A 20,799-nucleotide genomic window follows, 5' to 3' on the forward strand; every position below is an offset into this window, starting at 1 on the left:
GAAATCATGAGCTAACCGGTCAATTATTTATAATTTCATCTGGTAGTCATTAGAACAAAAATGTCGTCTTCCTTAATAATTCATCCTGCCACCGTAGCGGCGCAGTATTGAATGGCATGAGATATGGCTAGCACCAACTTCATGCATTTATGATTAACATATTCAAATTAGTCTGCAAACATTACAACAATTACATAATCAAAGTGATTGCCTCAGCCAAATTAAAATAACCTTTTGTCACCCCACACATGGCGTTTTTTGATTAGGCCAATTAAACCTCAAGTGTTTTCAACTGTGCTCCTCAGCCTCCTCCATGTACACTGTACCTTTTAGAGCCAGGAATATCAGCTGCCTGTTTTTAGACTTTATATGACAATTCATCTTTAATGGTTTAAATTTCCTTAACATAAGATGTGGCTTTGTTTTTTTGACAATCAAAATTGTTGTATGAGGACTCACATTAATTACATCTCTCACAGAGACAAACATATGTCAGGCAAAACACAGTGACCAGCTCATTCTTTCCCACACTGTTAATTGCACAACACATCTGAAGAGAATTGTTGTTTACCCAGTGAAGGTGGTGAATTATTTCAATATTTACATACTGTTGTTTTGAGCGTTTCTTTTGTATTATGAGCCCATTTTTGCAACCAACTGCAACTCATATTAGCCTGTCTGTACTTAAAGGAACACTTCACCCACAAAATGATTACTTGTATGTCACTTACACACACTTGACCACGTAACTCCTATTTTATCTTGTATCACTGGCTCCCAATAAAACAAAGAATTGATTTTAAACATACGTCTTATTGCTTTTAAATGTTTTAATGCTTTAGCTCCTTCCTATGTTGCTGACATGCTCGCAGAGTACACACCAGAGAGATCCCTTAGCTTGTCAAATAAAGGTCTAGTCATTGTACCTTAAATCAACTCTCAGTCAGCTCATGGTGCTTTTACTCATTATGGTCCGACTCAACATTCAATGAATACGCACGACTGAAACTTGTAACATGTAATTAAGACCAATAAACAAAGCTGGATTATGGTCCTACTCTCTGAAATTCTCTTCCACATAAACTACGGTCTGCTACAACAGTGTTCTCCTTTAAAAGCAAGCTTTTAGTTAGTTTAAAGAGGTATTTTTATTTATTTTAGTATTTAGTATTATTATTGTTATTATCTCCCCTTTTTTAAGAATAATTATAATAATAATAATACCCTCTCATTTTGTTTGTTTTTATCATGTCCTGCTTGTTTTTCTATGTGTAATACTCTATCGTCTTATATGATATTTTATGGTTGTCATGTATGATGTATATTAAGCACATTGAGTTCACGCTTGTCATATGACATGTGCTATATAAATATAGTTGACTTGATTTGACTTAACTTACCCGCCTTGTGTTATGTAGAATTTGTGAGGAAAACTTTGTTTTTCTCACTCGCCTCCAGGGTGAACAAAGAATCCAAAAACTGAGAAAAATTCTCAATGAAATGAAGTCACAGGGGTTTGTGTTTAACAACAGCAAAACTATGTCCAAATATTTACTTACAGATATTCACACAACTGTGCAGTATAATCTAAGTGTCATTTATCCAGTCATATGCACAGTACTTACCAAACACATGCATTTTTTGCGAAAACCTTACTGTTTAAACCCTTTCTCATACGAGCAGCCCGGCCAAGCGGGTGCATTTGAACTCTGCTAACACATTCTATTGAGCAGAGTTCAAATGCACCCATTTGCCCAGGTACACTGCTTGTGTTTGCATGAGACTGTTTCTGCAAACATCTTTTAAATAGTAAGGTTTTAGCGCAGATTCATGTGTTAGGGAAGTACTGAGCATACAACTGAATCAGGGGGTCGGCAACCTTTAATATCAAAAGAGCCATTTTTGCCCAAAAATAATTTTAAAAATCTGTGTGGAGCCTTGAAACATATTTGAGGCTTTTACTGAAGGTAAAACAGCCTAATAAGTCCAAATTAGCCAACACTAATAGTCTAAATGAGCATTCATTCATGTCTTACAAAGAGGTGGCTACTCTGCAAGGCACCATTTATGATTATTTGGTACTTTAATTTTGCAGAGTTGGCAGTGACAGCAACAAATCTGTCCAAGCACTACTGAATTCTCTGTTTTATTCAGAGACTTTCACTTTTTTTGGATTTGGCATCCATAGTTAACCAGCTAGGAAGACTCAAGACTAGCTACTACTATCAAGTTCGGCGAAGTTTCAAGGAAAATGTGCCAGGCAGTGTATGACGCACATTTTAGTTGTTGAAACTTTAAAACATTTTTTAAATTTGGTACAGAGGCTTCTTTTTTTTCTTTTTCTTTTTTACAATCAGAGAATGTAAGAATTTGTTTAGGCCTACAGCATTGATATATATAAAATAAAATGTTCAAAAAAATATAACCATTATTTATTTCAAAATAATTTTTTGTCAAACCCACAGGGAGCCACTGGAAAGGGGCTAACAAGCCACATGAGGCTCTAAAGCTGCAGGTTGCCTACCCATGGACTGGATAAATGAGACTTGGATATTCTACCTCATGAGTTGTGTTTTCATATAGTTTTGCTGTTGTTAAATGTGGACCCCCTTAACTGCTATTCGTCAACATTTTTTTTCTGTTTTTGGATTCTTCACTGTGGAGCATGCAAGAAAAACAAACTTCTTCACAAACTGAACTTGGCACAGGATGAGTAAGTCGTACACAAATGATCATTTTAGGGATGAAATACTCCTTCAAGGAAGATTTCACACAAAAATCTAAATGTATATAAGAGAAAATATATCAATGAGTAAGTATTTACTTGTAGAAATGTGTCCACATGGATTTATGTTTGAAATTGACCACAGAAAGCATGAATAACTTGCTTTAAAATATGGTAGTTAAAGGTCGTTTATGTCTACATTTTTGGCATGTAAGACATCACCTATGAAAAAGTTTGTCGCAATTACTAGAAACTTCCTTGTGTATACATCTATCCTCTTTTTTTTTCTATACTATCCTTTCCTGTGCAGGGTGGTGTATTGGAGCCCTGGCTAAGTTACAGTATCTCAGCAGACGGATAAAAATATTCACACTTACATTCACACCTACCAGCAATTTACCTGACCTGCATGTTTTCAGACTGTGGGACGAAACTGGAACATCTGGAGAAAAAACCCATGCAATTTGTCTGTCACTAACATTTAAACACAAACACTCACTGACAATGCAGGGGACAAATCAGCAGCACTCAAAGCACTGGAACATGGCGACTGCACCAGGAGGTGCTCCATTAAATATTTGATTCCTCCTCTTGCAGGATGTTAGAGATTATACAAATAACAAAGCCTGCTGTGTTCAACGCATGACAATATTCATCTGTGACTGTTATGTAAATGAAAATAACGGTCACAATTGGCAGCAACAGAGTGTAGTTGTGAATGGTGCCTTCAGATGTCTGGAAATTGACATTAACAGGCTGTTAATAATCATACACTAGAAATTTCTCACTGCATTATACAACATCCTTTTGTACTTCAATACAGTCATATCTAACAATGCTCAACTCCGGTGACAGAATGTAAATATTTCATTCCAAGAAGCCAGTTTCTCAAGAAGCAAAATACATCCTGCAGTGCTGCTGCTCAAAACACATTATTAATTTATAGATTTGAAACCCCACCAATGCTTCCTCTATCTGATATTATACCTTTCAAAGTTGTGCACATCTTAGTACATTTTATAAAGTCCCTCTCTGGATATTACTTTGCATGCTAGATCACCCTCCTGTTCTTGCCAAGAGGGGAGGCGCACGCATATGAATCGAGGAAAGAAGACATCGAAAATCTTGTACAATTTCTGGTTATACGTTTTCTGACACGCTACTAATCATCTGCTTTCTGCTGTTATTTTTCAGCATGCGTGTGTTTACTTTTTACCAGAAGACGTGAAGTAAATTCTGCCTCTGCAGTAGCGGCTAAGATGAATAAATCCATAACAAGATTCTTATTTTTCTCCACCGCTATCTGCACATTCACTCAAAATGCTTGTGTTTCAGCACATCTCATATATCACAAGTATTCCATCAGGCTGGACACATTTACTCTCACCTTTTCAAATCTCTCATGCATCACAGGGTGTTTTATCATCTCCCCATGTGTTCTGCGGGCCACTGTGCGAGCTTGTAAAGCATCTGGACATGTTGCTGCAATGTCACCGTCTGTTTTTACCTCTGACCTAATGATGTCTCTCTATGTCTACATGTTTAGCGACACTGAGGACTGGTTCTGTGAGTGCCCCCCGCTCTACACAGGCCGGCTGTGCCAGTTCGACGCTTGTGAGCGCAACCCCTGCGGTCACGGAGCCACATGCATCCCAAAGTCACCATTGGAGGCTGTATGTCTCTGCCCCTACGGAAGACAAGGCCTACTGTGTGATGAACGTAAGTGTTGCAAAGAGCGGCTCCACACAGATCAGTGCAGCGTAGACTTAGCAGCTTTATTAAGAGGCTGATCTGCAAACAGTTGGTGAGTGAGAGCCCTGAGCAGTTGGTAAAATGAGAGCCTCTTGTTAAGTAAAGGGATTAATTACTAAATTGTGCTGAGAAGGCAGAAACGTCTTCCTCCAGCAATAGTCATATAATCAAGGCAAAACTCATGGCCGCTTTGTGGAATATTCCAAAAGACTGAAAAAACTCTTTTTTGAGTTCGTCAGATCTTATTTTTTCCTTCAATTGTAATTTTCAGCAGTGTGACTCAAAGCAACTTTTCTGAAGAATCTTTTTCTTAAAATGTCAAGCCTCTGCTGTACAGCGGGGTGTTGATGTGTTCTCACTCTACCAGCAGTGTTAATAAGCTAGCTTGCTGTTATTTCTTCCTCTCTACGGTCACTTAGTTTGCATTTCACCACCTCATAACACAATACACTAGTAACAACTTTCCATTTCCATCACACAACTGCACAGCTAACAACAGGCTCCGAACCCTGCTGTATTATGGTATTAAAACACAAGAACATGATATGTAAAGTCTCCACCTACGGAAAGACATTGAAAATGTAAAGCTACAAACTGCAGTTGTTTGCGGACCAGTGAACTGATTAACATAAAAAAAATATCATACCATATACTGGATAACTGTTGTTGTATTTGGCTGTAAACCATGCAGTATATTTAGCCACACTAGCAGCCTGGCTCTAGAGATGGTAATGTCAGTGGGTTAATCCACCACTTTGGTCCCCACTGAAATATCTCAAGAACATTTGGACAGATTGTCATGATATTCTGTTCAGACTTCCCCAGAGGAGTCACTCTGACTATGGTGATCCCCTGACTTTTCCTGTAGCACCATTAACAGGTCAAAATGTTTATTTTTGTCCACTACTTGCAAAAGTTTAATTTTCCGTAACCGCTTATCCTATTGGGAGTCGTGGGGGGCTGGAGCCTATCCCAGCTGTCATTAGGCGAGAGGCGGGGTACACCCTGAACAGGTTGCCACACTATCACAGGGCTGACACATAGAGACAGACAACCATTCATGCTCACATTCACATTTACTGGTAATTTAGACTCATCAATTAACCTGCATGTCTTTGGACTGTGGGAGGAAGCGGGAGTACCCAGAGAAAACCTACGCTGACACAGGGAGAACATGTACACAGCACTCATGTATTCATTGACACAAAATACAGAACAGGAAAAACACAGTACACTTTCTATATCTAGTGAACATACTGTAAGTCATTTAAATGTTGTATGTAATGTGTAATTCTATTACATCATACATTACATTGACTGATTGGCAACTGTTATCCACCATCAGAGGGCGCGTTGACCTCTGTGGCCAGGAGGGCTCCCGTGGTCCTTGGTGGCATGACCGAGATGTCCTGTCTGCCCCAGGTTCAAAGGTTCCCACCTTCTGAGATGAACCCTCCCCACTTATGCAGCAGGCCTCCAGCAAATGTGATATTTCTCAAACCCTACACATCACCCCTCACCCACAGGGGCACACACCAGTGCTTTTGCTTTATGCTGCTCCCAACGGTCGGCCCAGCACGGGAATTTGCATTTCCTAGGATAGCGAAGGCATGACCCCCCCATCTCTCTCTCATTGGCTAGTACTCGCTGCCTTCGTTGGTTGTGTTGGTTAGGCTTGGGCAAGAGGAGTGACATTTGCTAGGGTTAGGCAGAGAAGGGCAGCTATTGCTATCATAGGAAAAGCAACTTTGCATCTAGCTCAACCCAGCATCGTCTGGTTCAACCTTTGCCTGAGGGCTACCTGGTTGTTCCTGCCAGTAACATATGCTTGTCTAAAAGATTAAGCCATGCAAGTCTAGCCTATCTTAAAGTTGCTGCACTTAAAAGTCATTAGCGGAAAGCTTGCATCTCTGATATTGAGCCTGTCGTCGGCACTTGTTGCCTTCATCCCTCACAGTTCAGACTCTGGAGTGCCTGGTTCAGTGCACAGGGCTTCATTCCCATTTTGAAGAGAGAATCCATAGCAGAGCAAAACTGTAAATTGGCCTGCTTGACTAGGCCTAGTTTGGCTAAAAGAGATCCTAATAAAATTCAAATAAAATCAAAAGAGACCTCAAGGAGGCAAAACCTATGGGTTTGAGAAAAATCCCCTTCTTTGTATCTAGACAAATGTACTTGTTTTAGGATACACTTCCTGAGCATGTCGACTTATATCAAGACAGTGGCACTAGTATTTGCTAAATTTAAACACATTTTCCTACATATTGAGAAAAAAAGTTACATTTTTGTTAATGTCCCGACAAATGTACATATTTTTAGTCTGACTGCACTAGTTTGTGGGTTCTTTAAGACTAGAAAGGAGCTTTCCTTTTGTGTTTGCGAATAATTTGCTTATTCGATACCCATTGGTAGCTTTGTCACCTTCAACCTATGCCAATCCTCAATGCCTATGTGCAGAAAAACGTGGGACAGAATGACTGACTGACAGAATGACACACTGACAGTTTCCGTGATTATGTACAGCATACCATACCATTGACATTCGGCCACAGGGGGAGCCACAGCGATCGGTCGCATTTAGCCATTTTTAAGCATTTTTCTGTTGTTATAGCGCCACCCAGTTGCCAATTAGAGTTAAATTTCTCCAGTCACCTTGAGGCGTCCTGTTCTACATATCTACCAAGTTTAGTAAAAATCGATATGGCGGTTAGGCCTAGATAAGAAATTAGCTCTCTAGCGCCCCCTTTTTGTTTGATCGGGTCAATAATGGAGGAGGCATCTCTGTGCAAAGTTTCACGTCTCTACGACATACAGGGCATGAGATATGCCCATTCAAAGTTTGCAATTTCAATCGGTTGCTATAGCGCCCCCCTTTGGCCAATTGATGTAATATTGCTTCATTCGCATCCTCCCTTGACCCTCTACCACTGTGCCAAATTTCACATGGATTGACCAAGTCAGTGAGGAGAAAAACGTGGAACAGACACACACACAGACAGAGTCTTCATTATTATATAGTAAGATATTTCCTCTATTTTATTGTTTTTTGTTTGTTTTTAAGAGCTGACTTTTTGTAATGTGTGATTGCAAACATTAATACCACAAGAGAGAGGCTTCACAAATTCGGATGTTAAGAAAGAAAGTGTTTTGCTTGACTGAACTGACTGTAAGAGCAGCATAGTACTTGGCATCTAAGTCACTCAGCCATGCCACAGCCTCTGACGGACTCTCAGCACCCACATCCCCAACAGAGTAATCTAACCTTCCAGTGTCAAACTAAGTATATGGCGGACTTTTGAATTATAATCCTGATAACATCAGATAAGATCAGAGTCAAAACTGATCACTCCAAAGGTCCTCTGCCTCTCTGGGCTTTTTTGTAGCGGCAGCACCTTTCCTCATGTGGTGCCCTTAGCGAAATACTGTCAGGGGGAGCATGGTAGTTGTCTTTTTTCTCTATTTGAGAAAAAGATAAAGTTGTTTGTCCAGCAGGAAACATGAAAGAGCAAAATGTTTTCTCTAAATAGAAGATTTTCAGTTCTTGGTTCCCATGTGCACTTTAATAGATAAGGCTGGTCTATGAACAAGCAGGAAAGGGAAGAGTGGGAAGTGCTATTGATGCTGCAGTGCCTGAAGAGTCGAGCTCATGAAACTTTAATGGATATTTAAAATGACTTCACTCAGAATTCCTAATGGTCTACCTTTGTATACAAGTTGGCCATAACTCCTGGTAAAGATTCATGTTCAGAGTTAATAGAGACAAAAACACTGGACTGTGTGTCATATATGAAATATACAGTGCTACTGGTACATTATCACTTCTTGTTTCTCAAATCCAGTCATAATTTATCTTGTCTGTCTTAAATATTAGCTTTGCAAATTATAACATCAATGGCTATGATTATCTTTTTCATTTAAAAACGTTTCCAGTCATTGAAGGATGTGTTAAGTGACAGGGGTGAGTGTAAAAAGCAAAGAAAAGTTTTGTAAGAAAAATAATGCGAAAAGTGCTTTAACTCAAAAACAGCAAAGTGTAGAGATACAGTTATCTAATGCAATCCTTTTTTAGTTCATCATATTTTTATAGACACGTTTAATGCAATCAATTCTCAATGGTTGTAACAGGCGCAGCATTATTCTGCATCAGCACTTGAGTTTAGTATTGATTTAGTGAAGTTTCTGTTAACCTTGCATTGTTCCCAGATTGAAAAGAATATAATAGTATACTGCATACAGTATCTCTAACTCCGGAGAGCTGTTGTTTTTCCAGCTGCTCTGTGGCAGATGCACACTATACACATGCAGTTTTTGTCAGAATGCATTTCACAATCTGGCACCGCATGTCATTCTGTTTTTCTTCTGCCACTCCCGTTGGTTTGCACCATACTACACAAATATACAGAAAAGTAAAACAAATGCAATGTGATATCTATTTGACAGAGTATGGTGGTATTATCCATAGATGGAGGCATTTCACAGCTACAGTCCATGAGCTTTTTGGTTAATGATATATTATGTAACCCTGAAGATTTACTCAGTAATGCACTACTACAATCCTATCACCTCCTATATCAAAAAAGTGATTGTGGACCTTTGTGATTTTCAGTGAAAGTTGTTTTGCGTACCTAAAGTAAACTAATAGTAAAGCTTAGAGTTACTGTATCAGGGTGAATCTGCCAGCAGGAACTTTAAAGTCTTTCAGTAGCTACTGAATGAGGTCCCGTTTATACGACAACAATTTCAACTGAAAATGGTAAACTTTAGTTGCATTTTGGCCGATCATTTACACGACAGCTGCGTTTTGGGTGCCTGAAAACGCAACGTTTTGAAAACGGGTTCCAGAGTGCAAATTTTTGCAAACGGCACCATTGTCATGTAAATTTGCAATATGCAGTTCCTCTGAAAACGGAGACTTTTCACACATGCACATTACGGTTCCAGTCACAAGACATGCGCGAGAAAGTCGACCATCACAACAACAATGCCGAGCTCTGTTTGTGCTGCTCACCCTGTTGAATTTATCAACGCTTCTCCAGCAAAGTGTAGATTTACTGTAGCAACTCCACCTCGTCTTCCGTCCAGACAAAGTTATCTGTGCGTGCTTTCGCCATTGTGTCTTCTTTGCTCTGGTTTGTAATCACCGCGTTGTAGAGGAAGGCGCTTCAGTGCAGGCGCATGGCGTCATGCTGTGGTGTTGCTTTGCAAATTTACACTGCCACCCATTGGCCTGGCGTGCATACTACAGCGTTTCCAGTAGATTTTGTGGCTCCGTGTGAACGGGGATCATTTCAATAACGTCGTCATATAAACACTGACGTTTTGTAAAACAAAGACATGGATAGACTTTTCCGTTTTTAGACAAACCGTTGTCGTCTAAACAGGGCCTAAGATGGGGTGTTTCTTTTAGGTATTACAGGGAAATTAAGACCCAAATTGAATGAAATGAAATTACAAAGATAGTTTTGTGAAACTCCTGTATACTAGTCCCAGATACAAACACAGGGTAACAAACCATTGCAATTTAATGAAACTTAAAGTCCCCCTTCACTCAAAAATCAGTTTTTTATTCACATGTTTATGTCCCCTAAAATGTCTGACCTGACTATACTGACTTGTATCTGTGCAAAGTCAAATGTCCAAAGCCAATCACTGTCTAATAACGGTTGTGGTTTAGAGATAGAGCAGGTCGTCTACGAATCAGAAGGTTGGCGGTTCGATCCCCGGCTCCCTGAGTCTGCATGGTGAAGTATCCTTGGGCAAGATATGGAACCCCAAAATTGCTCCCGCTGGTTGTTCCATTGGTGTGTGAGAGCATGTGAATGGTGTGTGAACGTGTGTGTGAGTGCAGTCCATTTAATATGGTACACATATTGACGGGGGAACAGATTTCAATACAATACTAGCAAAGAAACCTGACACCAGTACTGAGAGCAGAGTTAGCATTAGCATAGCGAAAGTTTTGTCGGCAAACATGGGCGAGTGTGCAGTTTTTGGATGTAAACTGGCCTCTAAACTGGCTTCTATCCGCTATCTACTAAAAACCCAACCACAGCATTGCTTGTTTCACTACCACCAATAATGCTGTGTCAAACACTGCCAGTTAGCATACAAGCTAACAAGCTAACAAACAACATAAACAAATAAAAGATGCTAATAGGACTATTCTGATACATCTAGACGCTGATTTTGGTGCACAACAGACACTTCATCTGAGCCTGGGTCTGAATGAGGCTAAACATGTACAGCTGAATCTCTCTGAGGTTTCTTCTAATGCTAACGCTAGCCATATTGATGCGCACTGCTCTTCAACCTAGAGTTAGTAGCGCTAGAGGAAGTGGAAAGTGAACCCTAGCACAAGCAGCAGTGGTTGGCGGTGGAAAAAACTGATCTGCTTTTGCTTGCAGAGTTTTTTTTTTATCTTTTTATGAGGGACAATCGTGTTAAACAAATAGTAAAAGTGTATTTTTACATTATGTTAAACGTGTCTGGAGGGAGACTTAAATATAGCAATATTATAAGCTCAAAAGTTTCACAAAGTTAATAATTCAACTACAGCTGTTTTCTTGGATTTAATTAGCACAGTTCATGATATTCTGTTCAGTAATATGACATATACGCTCATAGGCACTCAAAGTAGGTTCGTAAATAAATCGGTTTTGACAAAAAATTGTGAAATATTATTCGATATAAAACAATTAGTGGCTAACAGAACAGTTTTATAACACATTTGCAATAATATATATATATTTTTCTTTATCAATTCTTGGTCATCTCACATTTGCAAATATCGGTTTAGATCAGTTCAGACACTTAATTCATTTATACTGTAGGCTCAAGGGTAATTTGTCCATGAACAGAGAGAATAGCCCACTATAATCACACTCAAGGTCATTTAAGTTTGAAATAATTGCTGATGTGCTTGCATCTGGTCTGAGCTCAGTTGTTATTACAGGGCATAAAGACCATCATGTATATGATCACTTCAAACACACAGTGCAGCTTAGATATAAGCTGTCGCTGTAGCACTCAAGCCATTCAGTGAAACTATAGGCAAATACAGCTCTACCCGACTGGAGATGATAACAGAAGCATTTCCAGCTGTATTAATAATTTAGCAGCCAAACAGAGCTGAGGGCAGTCGCAGAGGGGGCTCTGAACCCCTCTTAGCCATGGCCTGGGGCTGCAGAAGAATATGCAAGGTGTTGGAGAAGAGCAGTTTTGTGTTTGAATCCTCACTGTTGTGAAGAAAAAAAAAGAAGAAGGAGAAGCAGCATGTAATTTTGAATGAGTGTGGGGAAATTTACATTGTGTCCCCTGTGTAAAATCAAGTAGATGGATATGCTGAGATGGAATACAAGAGAGAGCATTATTGAATCAACCATGCATTCTGAATAAGTAAACTTGAGATTGTAATTGAATATCACTGGGATTATTGTGCTACCCTTGTGAACATTGGGTATGAAGCAGTGCGTGCTTGCCAGAACCCTTTCTAAACAGCTACTAATGAAAATAGAAAAGGACTGAAGAGGTGTTAGTGTTTGAAAACAGGTCATCATCTAATAGCATTCAGAAAGGAAAATATTTCACTAACCCCTGGTATGTGCTGTGTAGCAATAGTGCCATCTTTTGGTAACCTGTGAGGTAGATGATGAATCAGACCTGTGCAATTCAAACCAGATTTCCACAGACACACAGAGAGCCCTACACCAGCTAACACTAGTCGCATTTTCACACAAATATGAAATGTTTGTTTTGCAGCCATCAATATAACTCGTGCCAGATTCAGTGGGAGTTATGAGTTTGGTTACACGTCCTTCATGGCTTACTCCTCCATCCCGAGCCTCAGTTTCTTCTACGAGTTCAAGCTGAAGTTCACACTCGCCAATAATTCATCTGCTGTGAAAGACAACCTGATGGTGTTCGCCGGGCATAAAGGACAAGGTGAGTTCAATCTAGACGCCCGCACCGCAATTTAAAGTCGTTCTTACGGTCAAATGAAAAGAGGAAAACAACTTTGGGATGTCTCCTTAGTTGGATTTTAGTTGTCAAACTTCATTAAGGATTTTAAAAGAAATGTTTTGAGAGGTTTCACCCGCTGTGTATGGTAATGTGCTATCTAATAGATTTCCACTCTCCTCTGAGATCCTCTAATCAAGAGGATTCCCTAAGGATTTTCTTTCTTGGCAGATTTTGAGACATTAATAATGAGTCTTCCTGCAGTCCAGTAATTAGTTGATATCCAGCTAAACTGTTATTGTTCTTGACTTTCAAAGGGAGCATGTTGGCATTGCTAGCGTAAAAACCAACATGTGAACCGAGCATCTCAAAAGTATCAGTGTTAATTGCGTTAAACAGACTTTGAGGTGTGGGTGCAATGTGATGCTGTCAGCAGCCATCACTTTAAATTAGGATCTTCCTTTCTGTGGGGTCAGATTTGGTAGCAGGTAACAGCCATGTCATTGTCACCGACTTATTTCATCAAACAAAGAAGAATAAAAAAATAAAAAAAACACACAAGATCTTTTGGATCTTCTGCACTTGTTGTCTCTAGAGAGTACAATTCATCAAGGTGGAGGCAAAGCAAAACAATAGGAATATGAATAATGAAACACTTGTCAGGAGAGAGCAGCGCTGTTTGAAATGGTGCAAATTCAAAGGCACAATATAGATGAAATATGAACAGTTCACGTGGTAATTGGTTTAATGAAGTGGCATTTTTAATTATTGGATGGCAGTGATCATGTTTCAGGGAATTAAACAAGCAGTGAGGCAAAATATAAAGCAATATCAAATGTGTCTTAACTAAACAAATGTTTCATTATTCTAAATGTGTGTTAAAAATCCAAAATTATTTTGTTTGTTGCCAAGGAGGTTTTCACATACAGGGAATTTGCCTTGGTGTTGTGGTGCATAGACAAGAAACATAAGTATAGAATAGAAAAAAAAAATACAATAATTTTTTTCAAAATACTGTAGGCAGGAATGTGCAAAAATATATATCCTAGGGGATGTGCAAAGATTCACAGCATTAAGAATAAAAAGAATATGCGATGAACGGAGATATAGACCTGAAGATATGCATTAATGTAATGCAGATAGACAGACGTTAATGTAACATGCAGTGTCAGATGTAGTGTTAATAATTTGTTTTTAATGAAAGCAGTTTTTTTTTCAGTTGGAGGTGTTTTTTGCGGATGTATATACACATATATATATATATATATGTGTATATACCGTATATGCCTACTATGCTCACGATAAACTATTTATGTGCTTTCTAGGCAATGATGGTGATGACTTTCTCGTCTTGGGACTACGAAGTGGCAGAGTTGCGCATAAGTTCAACCTCGGATCAGGTGTAGCAACCATAGTCAGTGATCGACTGAACCACCAGATCAACATTCACACCGTTACATTTGGAAGGTTCAAGAAAACAGGATGGCTAAAGGTGATTTAGAAAAGTGTTATGTCTGGGGAAAACAAGGTTACTGTACATGTTCCCATCTAATGTACACGTACAGGTAGGGGGGAAATATAAAGGAGTTGGACCCACATGAGCCACCAGAACAGCTTTAATGCTCCAAACATCATTCCAACCTGGGGTCAACCTGGAGTCAGGAGCATTCAAGGGGTTCTGAGGTAAACCATGGGATCACTAAAGGGATAAGAAAGAAATAATATGTACGTCCCTTAACAGCAGTTTGTTTAAGAATTACTTTGTTATTTTGTGAATCTGTATTTCCCCATTTACCTGTGAAATACTGAATGCTTTTCCATCTTCAGACTTCTAAAGATCCTTCAAATGAAACAGTCTCAGAAGGGAAAATTACCTCCTCAGTTGAACTGCTCAAGATTGTGTTCACACTAGTGCCATGACCTGTGATAAAGTGTCACAAGTAGGAAGTGATTCATCCTTTTTCTTTTTGTTCATTTAAATTAGATCAGATCAGATTCAACTTTATTATTATTGCACACAGTACCAGTGAGACAAAATACAGATTAGCATCAGTAGCAAAAGTGCATATGTAATGAGACACTGATAGACAGATGGGAGGGAACAGAATAGGGCTGGGTTTTTTTTAGAAATAGCAATAAGGACTAGTTCAATATCCAAGTTGCAAGAGGCGCAATATTTGTCAAAGGCAAAATATGTGACAAAATACCTTTCTAAATTAAGTATTGAGGTGTCCTGGCCTTCAAATCGCATTCTACAGACTTAAGAAAAATCTTGGTCCTCGCAAAAAAATCACACCATAATGATCATGTTAATGTATTTTTCAATGAAAATGAGAGTAATGGTGCAAAAATGATCATTCCCTCCAATATTGTGAATCATATCGCAATTGCAATATCAGTCAAAATAATTGCAAAGAGATATTTTTTCCAAATTGTTCAGCTCTAGTACAGACAGATGGGACATAACTGTGATACATACAAAAGTCATAAGCCAAAAAGGCTGGAACCACTTTTTCAAATGGTAAATGCTTATTTCATCAAATCAGACCATTTAGCAGCTCCTCGTGCTCCTTATATATTCACCCTTTTCCTTTTAGTTGTCACCTAAATGTATATGATACTTTTTTTTAATAATCTTAACAAAGGCAAAGCAATTTGGAGCATCAAAGACTTTATTTCCTGCATTCTGGGGAATTTCTAGGCATCAATTTATGGTTGAAATGTCTTTAATTTTGTCTAAATAGAATCCTCTGCTACTGTCATGTGTTTATTCAGGGGAAAATATGCACATGTTCTTAATATTAAGGGGGACCTGTCCCTTGCGCCCCCACTGAAATCTTCACCCAGGGTTTTATATATGGTACTGTGTATATATACATACACACAAACACCATATGTCTGTCCTGCCTGGTGATTGTATACTGGGAACACATTAGGGAACACATTTCTTTGTCCCAAGAAATCATTTTGGTCCAATAACCAGGAAGAGGATGTTCACATCATCTAAGTGCGGCTGAAAATGTGCAGGAACAGTGAGAAGCTATTGAGGCCTGTCTGTTCAGCAACATCGGAGTGAAGCAGCTACTGTGGCTACTAAGTGGACACAGCCTGAATAACTCAGTGATCAGTCCAAGGTCATAGTTTTTGTCACTTTTGGCAGATTTTTAAACAAATCATGCTCCCACTCTGACACCTACAGATGTAAGACCCCAGCGTGAGTATTGACATTTCACTGTCTCTCTCAGGTTGACGGACAGCGTAACAGAACGGCATTGTCTCCAGGACCCTTGTTGGGACTCAATGTTTTCAAGCATCTCTTTGTGGGCGGATATAATGAATACACTCCTGAACTGCTGCCACTTGGATCCAGGTTCCGTCATGGCTTTCAGGGTAAGACTGCTACGGCTTTATTACAACCCAAAACTGCTGTCTGGAGTGAGAGCGCCGGGGCTTGGAGGTTCTCCCAGGATCTCTGTCTCTTTGTAAGCAGAGGGGAAAGTGTGTAATGAAAAAGGGAGTTACAGGCTCGGACTGCGTATGAGGCCAGAGCAGAGCTTTGAGGTTGATTGTATCTGCATCCTTTAATCACTTCACACCCCTGTACAGTTTTGCGTTGTGTGCAAATCCATTTCGTTGCTGATAAGTCACTTGAACAAGGGGGCCATACAAATCATCTTTGTCATCATCAACATCATTTATGCTTTCTCTCAGGTGACCCCATGTAGGAATGTATTCTGGGGAGCATCCATTGTGCCCGCTAATGTGCGGAGCTGTGGAGCAAAATTGCCATAACCGTAATGATGACAACAGCTATGAATATCATCATAACCATATTCAGCAGTCTCTGCACTACAGCATTGAAGCTTGTTATTATAAAATGTCATGGCAGATCCATTTGAGGGGAACAAGAGCTTTTTTATATTTAAGGACTGGAGCGATTTTGTGCGTACGCCTATTTATCATCGTATAATTCATTTTTCTGCTCGCCAAATAAACCAGCCCAAATCAAATCATCTATGGTAAAGCATCAGTTTGCCCGTACCGTATCAGACTGTCATACTCCCCCTCTGCTGGTAAGCACTACCTGAGTCAGGCGACACTGGTGGTACCATAACCTTTTTGCTCGGGATGTAATGAGAACTCATGAGCGTCTAATCAGATCTGTGTGACCTTCCTCGAGCCCTAATCATGATGGCTGGCAGTGAACACACTGATAATGCACTTCACTCCCAGTTATCAACAGATCCACACTCCCCTGTGGAGAGGTGGCAGAGGAGGTACTGTGGCTGCTGGGTAAAAAAAAAAAAAAAAAAAATCGGTTACTCAATTTGAGCTGTTGATCAAATAACAAGAAACAGGAAGTTTGTGTTTGTCGAGTTTTTCTGTTAAAAACTTTGATCCTGCTTTGGTGCAGATATTTTTATCAGACTTGCTACAAGATCTTGAGGGTCATAACCTTTTGAACCCCAGTCTTTTTTCTTTTTTTTTCATGCCTTTGTAGCGGTGATAGCGCTGGGGGTGTGATGTTTTCAGGGTGTCCGTCCGTCCATATGTCTGTCTGTTCATCTGTCCCATTCTTATGAATGTGATAGCTTCAAGAACACCTTGAGAGAAATCTTTAAATTTGGCACAAATATCCACTTGGACTCAACCATAAACTGATTAGATTTTGGTAGTCAAAGGTCAAAGTCACTGTGACCTTGCATCTGTCTCATACTCATGAACGTGATATCTCAAGAACACCTTAAATGAATTCTTTAAATTTGACACAAACAGCCACTTCGACGCAGCTATGAACTGATTAGATTTTGGTAGTCAGAGGTCAAGGTCACTTTGACCTAGCGTCCGTCTCATTCTCGTGACCACCTTGAGAAAATGTCTTTAAATTTGGCACAAACATCAACTTGGACTCAACAATCAACTGATTAGACTTAAGTGGTCAGAGGTCAAGGTCACTTTGATCTACCATCCATCTCATCCTCATGAACACCTTGAGTATCACCACCACATCTCATACTCATGAATGTGATATATCAAGACACCTGGAGAGAAAATTTGGCACAGATGTCCACTTGGACTCAACCATAAACTGATTAAATTTTGTTGGTCAAAGGTCAAAACCACTGTGACCTTGCATTCATCTCATGCTTGTGAATGCAATATCTCAAGAGGGCCTTGAGGGAATTGAATATGTGCTGATTGTGTAGATCTTCTGTGCTGCATGTTAAAAATGTGTGTGAAGCATCCATGTTTTAGAGCTTGTATCGTCTTTGCAGCAACAGTCATATTTGAAGTAATGTCTGCTGTCATGGCAACATATGAGTCTGGACAGACATGAATGTAAACTATAACTACGACTTGACTGGTTCGCAGAGGCATACAACTGCAAGGCAGTAATTCTAATTAAAGACGGCCACTTAGCAGAAAATATCATTCTGAAACAATTATGTAAGAACAGGTTTTCTGCTAAACCAAATTTACTGCACATTTCATTGTCAGCTGTCTCTCTCCCAGGTATGAATGCTCGACTTGGCTCCTCTGGTTTCTTGGTTCTGTTACAGGAGTCAGTGAGTGTGCAGCTAAAACAAAAATATCCAGCTTTTATAATCTTCCTTATGAATCTGCCTCGCTTTCCGACGGTCTATGTTTGCAGCACCGCAACCATCACTTGAGTCTGCCAAGAAGACAGCATGATGCCATGAATATTCATGAATGAGCATGACATTTCCCCTGCATCCTGTTTATGCCAGTGACTAATGCAGCAGAGAGACGGGAGTCTGCATGTGCAGATGACTACATGGCTTGTGCTCAGGCCTTATATTTATAGAAGGCCCTGTGCTCTGCAGGTACAGGCCAAAGCAAATATTGTCTTGATAAAATTGAATTATGAAAGCAAAAAGCAAATACGATGAGGGCGATGTGTGATGACGGGGGGAAAAACATAGATTTAAAAACTCGGACATCTTTGATGTGAACTGTAGAGACCGTGGAGGTTTTATTCCATCTAATAAAGACGTTTAGATTTCAGTACATATGCTTGATATAAAACCCTGTGGTTTTACACGATAAAGTAAACAGCCATCATAGAAATTCATTTTGAGAGGTGTTTTCCTATTTATTGACTTTATTTGAGTGGGAAACCCAGCTCAGATTAATCACATTTTAGTGTGTGCCACATTAATCTTTACACAGGGAAAATGAAGAATGCTGTGTTTCCTTTGATAATCCCCTATCAGGGTAATAAAAGATATATCTCTGACTTACACTTTGGCTGTCGGTGTGTTTGTTCTTTTCGAAGGGTGCATTTTTGATGTGCAGTTTCGTACAAGAAGAGACAGAAAGTTCCAGGTGCTGGGACAGCCTGCGGGACATCCAGCCTTCGGGCGCAGCGTGGGTCAGTGTGGAGTCACTCCTTGTGTCCATGTTCACTGCAGAAACGGAGGAACGTGCGTGGACTCCGGCTCATCTGTGTAGTGAGTGAAAATATTCATTTGTTGATTATTTATAATGTTTCCACTCATGAATAGCACATATTGGCTTTATAGTTGAGTTGAATGTGCCCAGTAACTTTCTGTCATATGTATATTGCTATATGTATTGTGACTAGGCATCAATAACCATTAGAAGATCAGTTACACAGCGCACATATCGTGAAAGGAATGGACAGTGTTTACAAGCTTTTCACAGTGTCTGACTGTGTCCGTCTGCAGTTGCCAGTGCCCATTTGGATGGAAGGGAGCACTCTGTTCTGAGACCGTGTCTGTGTGTGATGTCGAGCACAGTCCCCCTCCTCTGTGTGCCCACGGCTCCACCTGCATCCCTCTCCCAAATGGATATACCTGCCAATGCCCCCTGGGGACTGCGGGACTGTACTGCGAGAAAGGTCGTATCATTGAACCATAACTGTATCATTATTTTTTTTTTTTTTTTGTGATTATTTTAATAAACCAAGATGTTCACTATTTAATTATTTAAGTGCTGTATTGTTTTGCCTGTTCAGCTGTGACCATCAGTGATCCATTCTTCAGCGGTAACCAGTCGTCATGGATGTCATTCCCGCCTATGAGTATTAGGCACAGGACTGTTCTGCAGCTGCAGTTCCAGCCTTTGTCACCGGATGGCATCCTTGTGTACACTGCACAGCACCTCAGTGCCAGAGCTGGTGAGGACATTAAATTACACCTTTATGTTAATGAACAAACTACTCTGTTTACAGAATGCCTGTGTGTTGATGTGTAAGAACCAGGATCACTATTTACTCTATGTCCTGACACCATGGCGCACATTACACATACGAATCATTCTTTGTTTCCACAGTACAATGAAAGAATAATGTATGATGGACACCTTGCACTTACCTTTGAGTAGATGATGTAATGCAGTTTTGGAGCATCTTTTGTAATTCTATACTATCATAGGAAAAATGCTGCTTTAATTATTCTTGAAACTAAGTATTTCATGCTAAAAGGCAGATTTAGAGTAGCATATTGTTATCATTGTGCACTAATATCACAAATATGTCAGGTAAAGTTTAATATGTTGACATAGAAGTTTATTTTAAATCAACACTTGAGCTGAACTCCATGTAATGTGTAATATAAAAGTAATTATAGTCAGAAAAAAAAGTCAGTTCACCCAAGTTACACAAAAAAATACAACCCAAAAATCTAGTATTACTGCCCTGCGGTGCCTCTGCGCACCAGTCACATTTCTCTGTGAAAACATGGACGCTTCACACACATCTTCCCCCCGGCAGCACAGAAGATCTAAACCATCAGCAAAGTTGCAAGATGAGCACCCAAGATTAGTGTCATCAATTCAGTGTCTGACCAAATGTCTCCCCTTCTGTTCATGAGATGTGATGTTGAGTAATGGCCAGAAAGGTGTTTTATGCATGATATTATGATGTCACAGTGAAGTTAGCCTTTAATCATGTCATCATTATATCCCACTAGACATTTGTGTGAAGTTTGGTCATAATTAGTGTCAGAATTTTTTGAGTTATTATGGCCAAAAACATGTTTTGTGTGGTCACAATGACCTTGATTTTGACCTTGGACCACCAAATTCCAATCAGTTTATTCTTAAGTCAAAGTCAGTGTTTTGCCAAATTTGAAGAAATTCCCTTAAGGAGTTCATGAGATATTGTGTTCATGAGAATGAGATGGGTTCAAGGTCACAGTGACCTTGACCTTTGACCACCAACAGCAGTTCAGTTACAGTTCGTTGTTGAGTTCAAGCCAGTGTTTTGCTAAATTTAAGAAAATTTCCTCGAGGGGTTCATGAGATAATATGTCCACAAGAACAGGACAGGCCAACCTTGACCTTTAACCACTAAAATCTTAGCGGTTCATCGTTGAGTCCAA

At 39.7% G+C, this 20,799-nt stretch overlaps 1 protein-coding gene across 1 annotated transcript in view; it reads left to right on the top strand.

The window, feature by feature from the left end:
* eys (eyes shut homolog) overlaps positions 1-20,799 on the top strand; it is a 366,564-nt gene that overhangs the window by 342,913 nt on the left and 2,852 nt on the right. Inside the window, exons 46-52 of the mRNA XM_050070471.1 lie at positions 4,272-4,444; positions 12,236-12,418; positions 13,759-13,925; positions 15,679-15,823; positions 18,732-18,906; positions 19,144-19,316; positions 19,434-19,595. Of these exons, the coding sequence (XP_049926428.1) occupies positions 4,272-4,444; positions 12,236-12,418; positions 13,759-13,925; positions 15,679-15,823; positions 18,732-18,906; positions 19,144-19,316; positions 19,434-19,595 (1,178 nt within the window). The remainder of the gene's footprint in view (positions 1-4,271; positions 4,445-12,235; positions 12,419-13,758; positions 13,926-15,678; positions 15,824-18,731; positions 18,907-19,143; positions 19,317-19,433; positions 19,596-20,799) is intronic.

Source organism: Epinephelus moara, chromosome 19, assembly GCF_006386435.1.
Source record: "Epinephelus moara isolate mb chromosome 19, YSFRI_EMoa_1.0, whole genome shotgun sequence".
Classification (NCBI taxonomy): Eukaryota; Metazoa; Chordata; class Actinopteri; order Perciformes; family Serranidae; genus Epinephelus; species Epinephelus moara.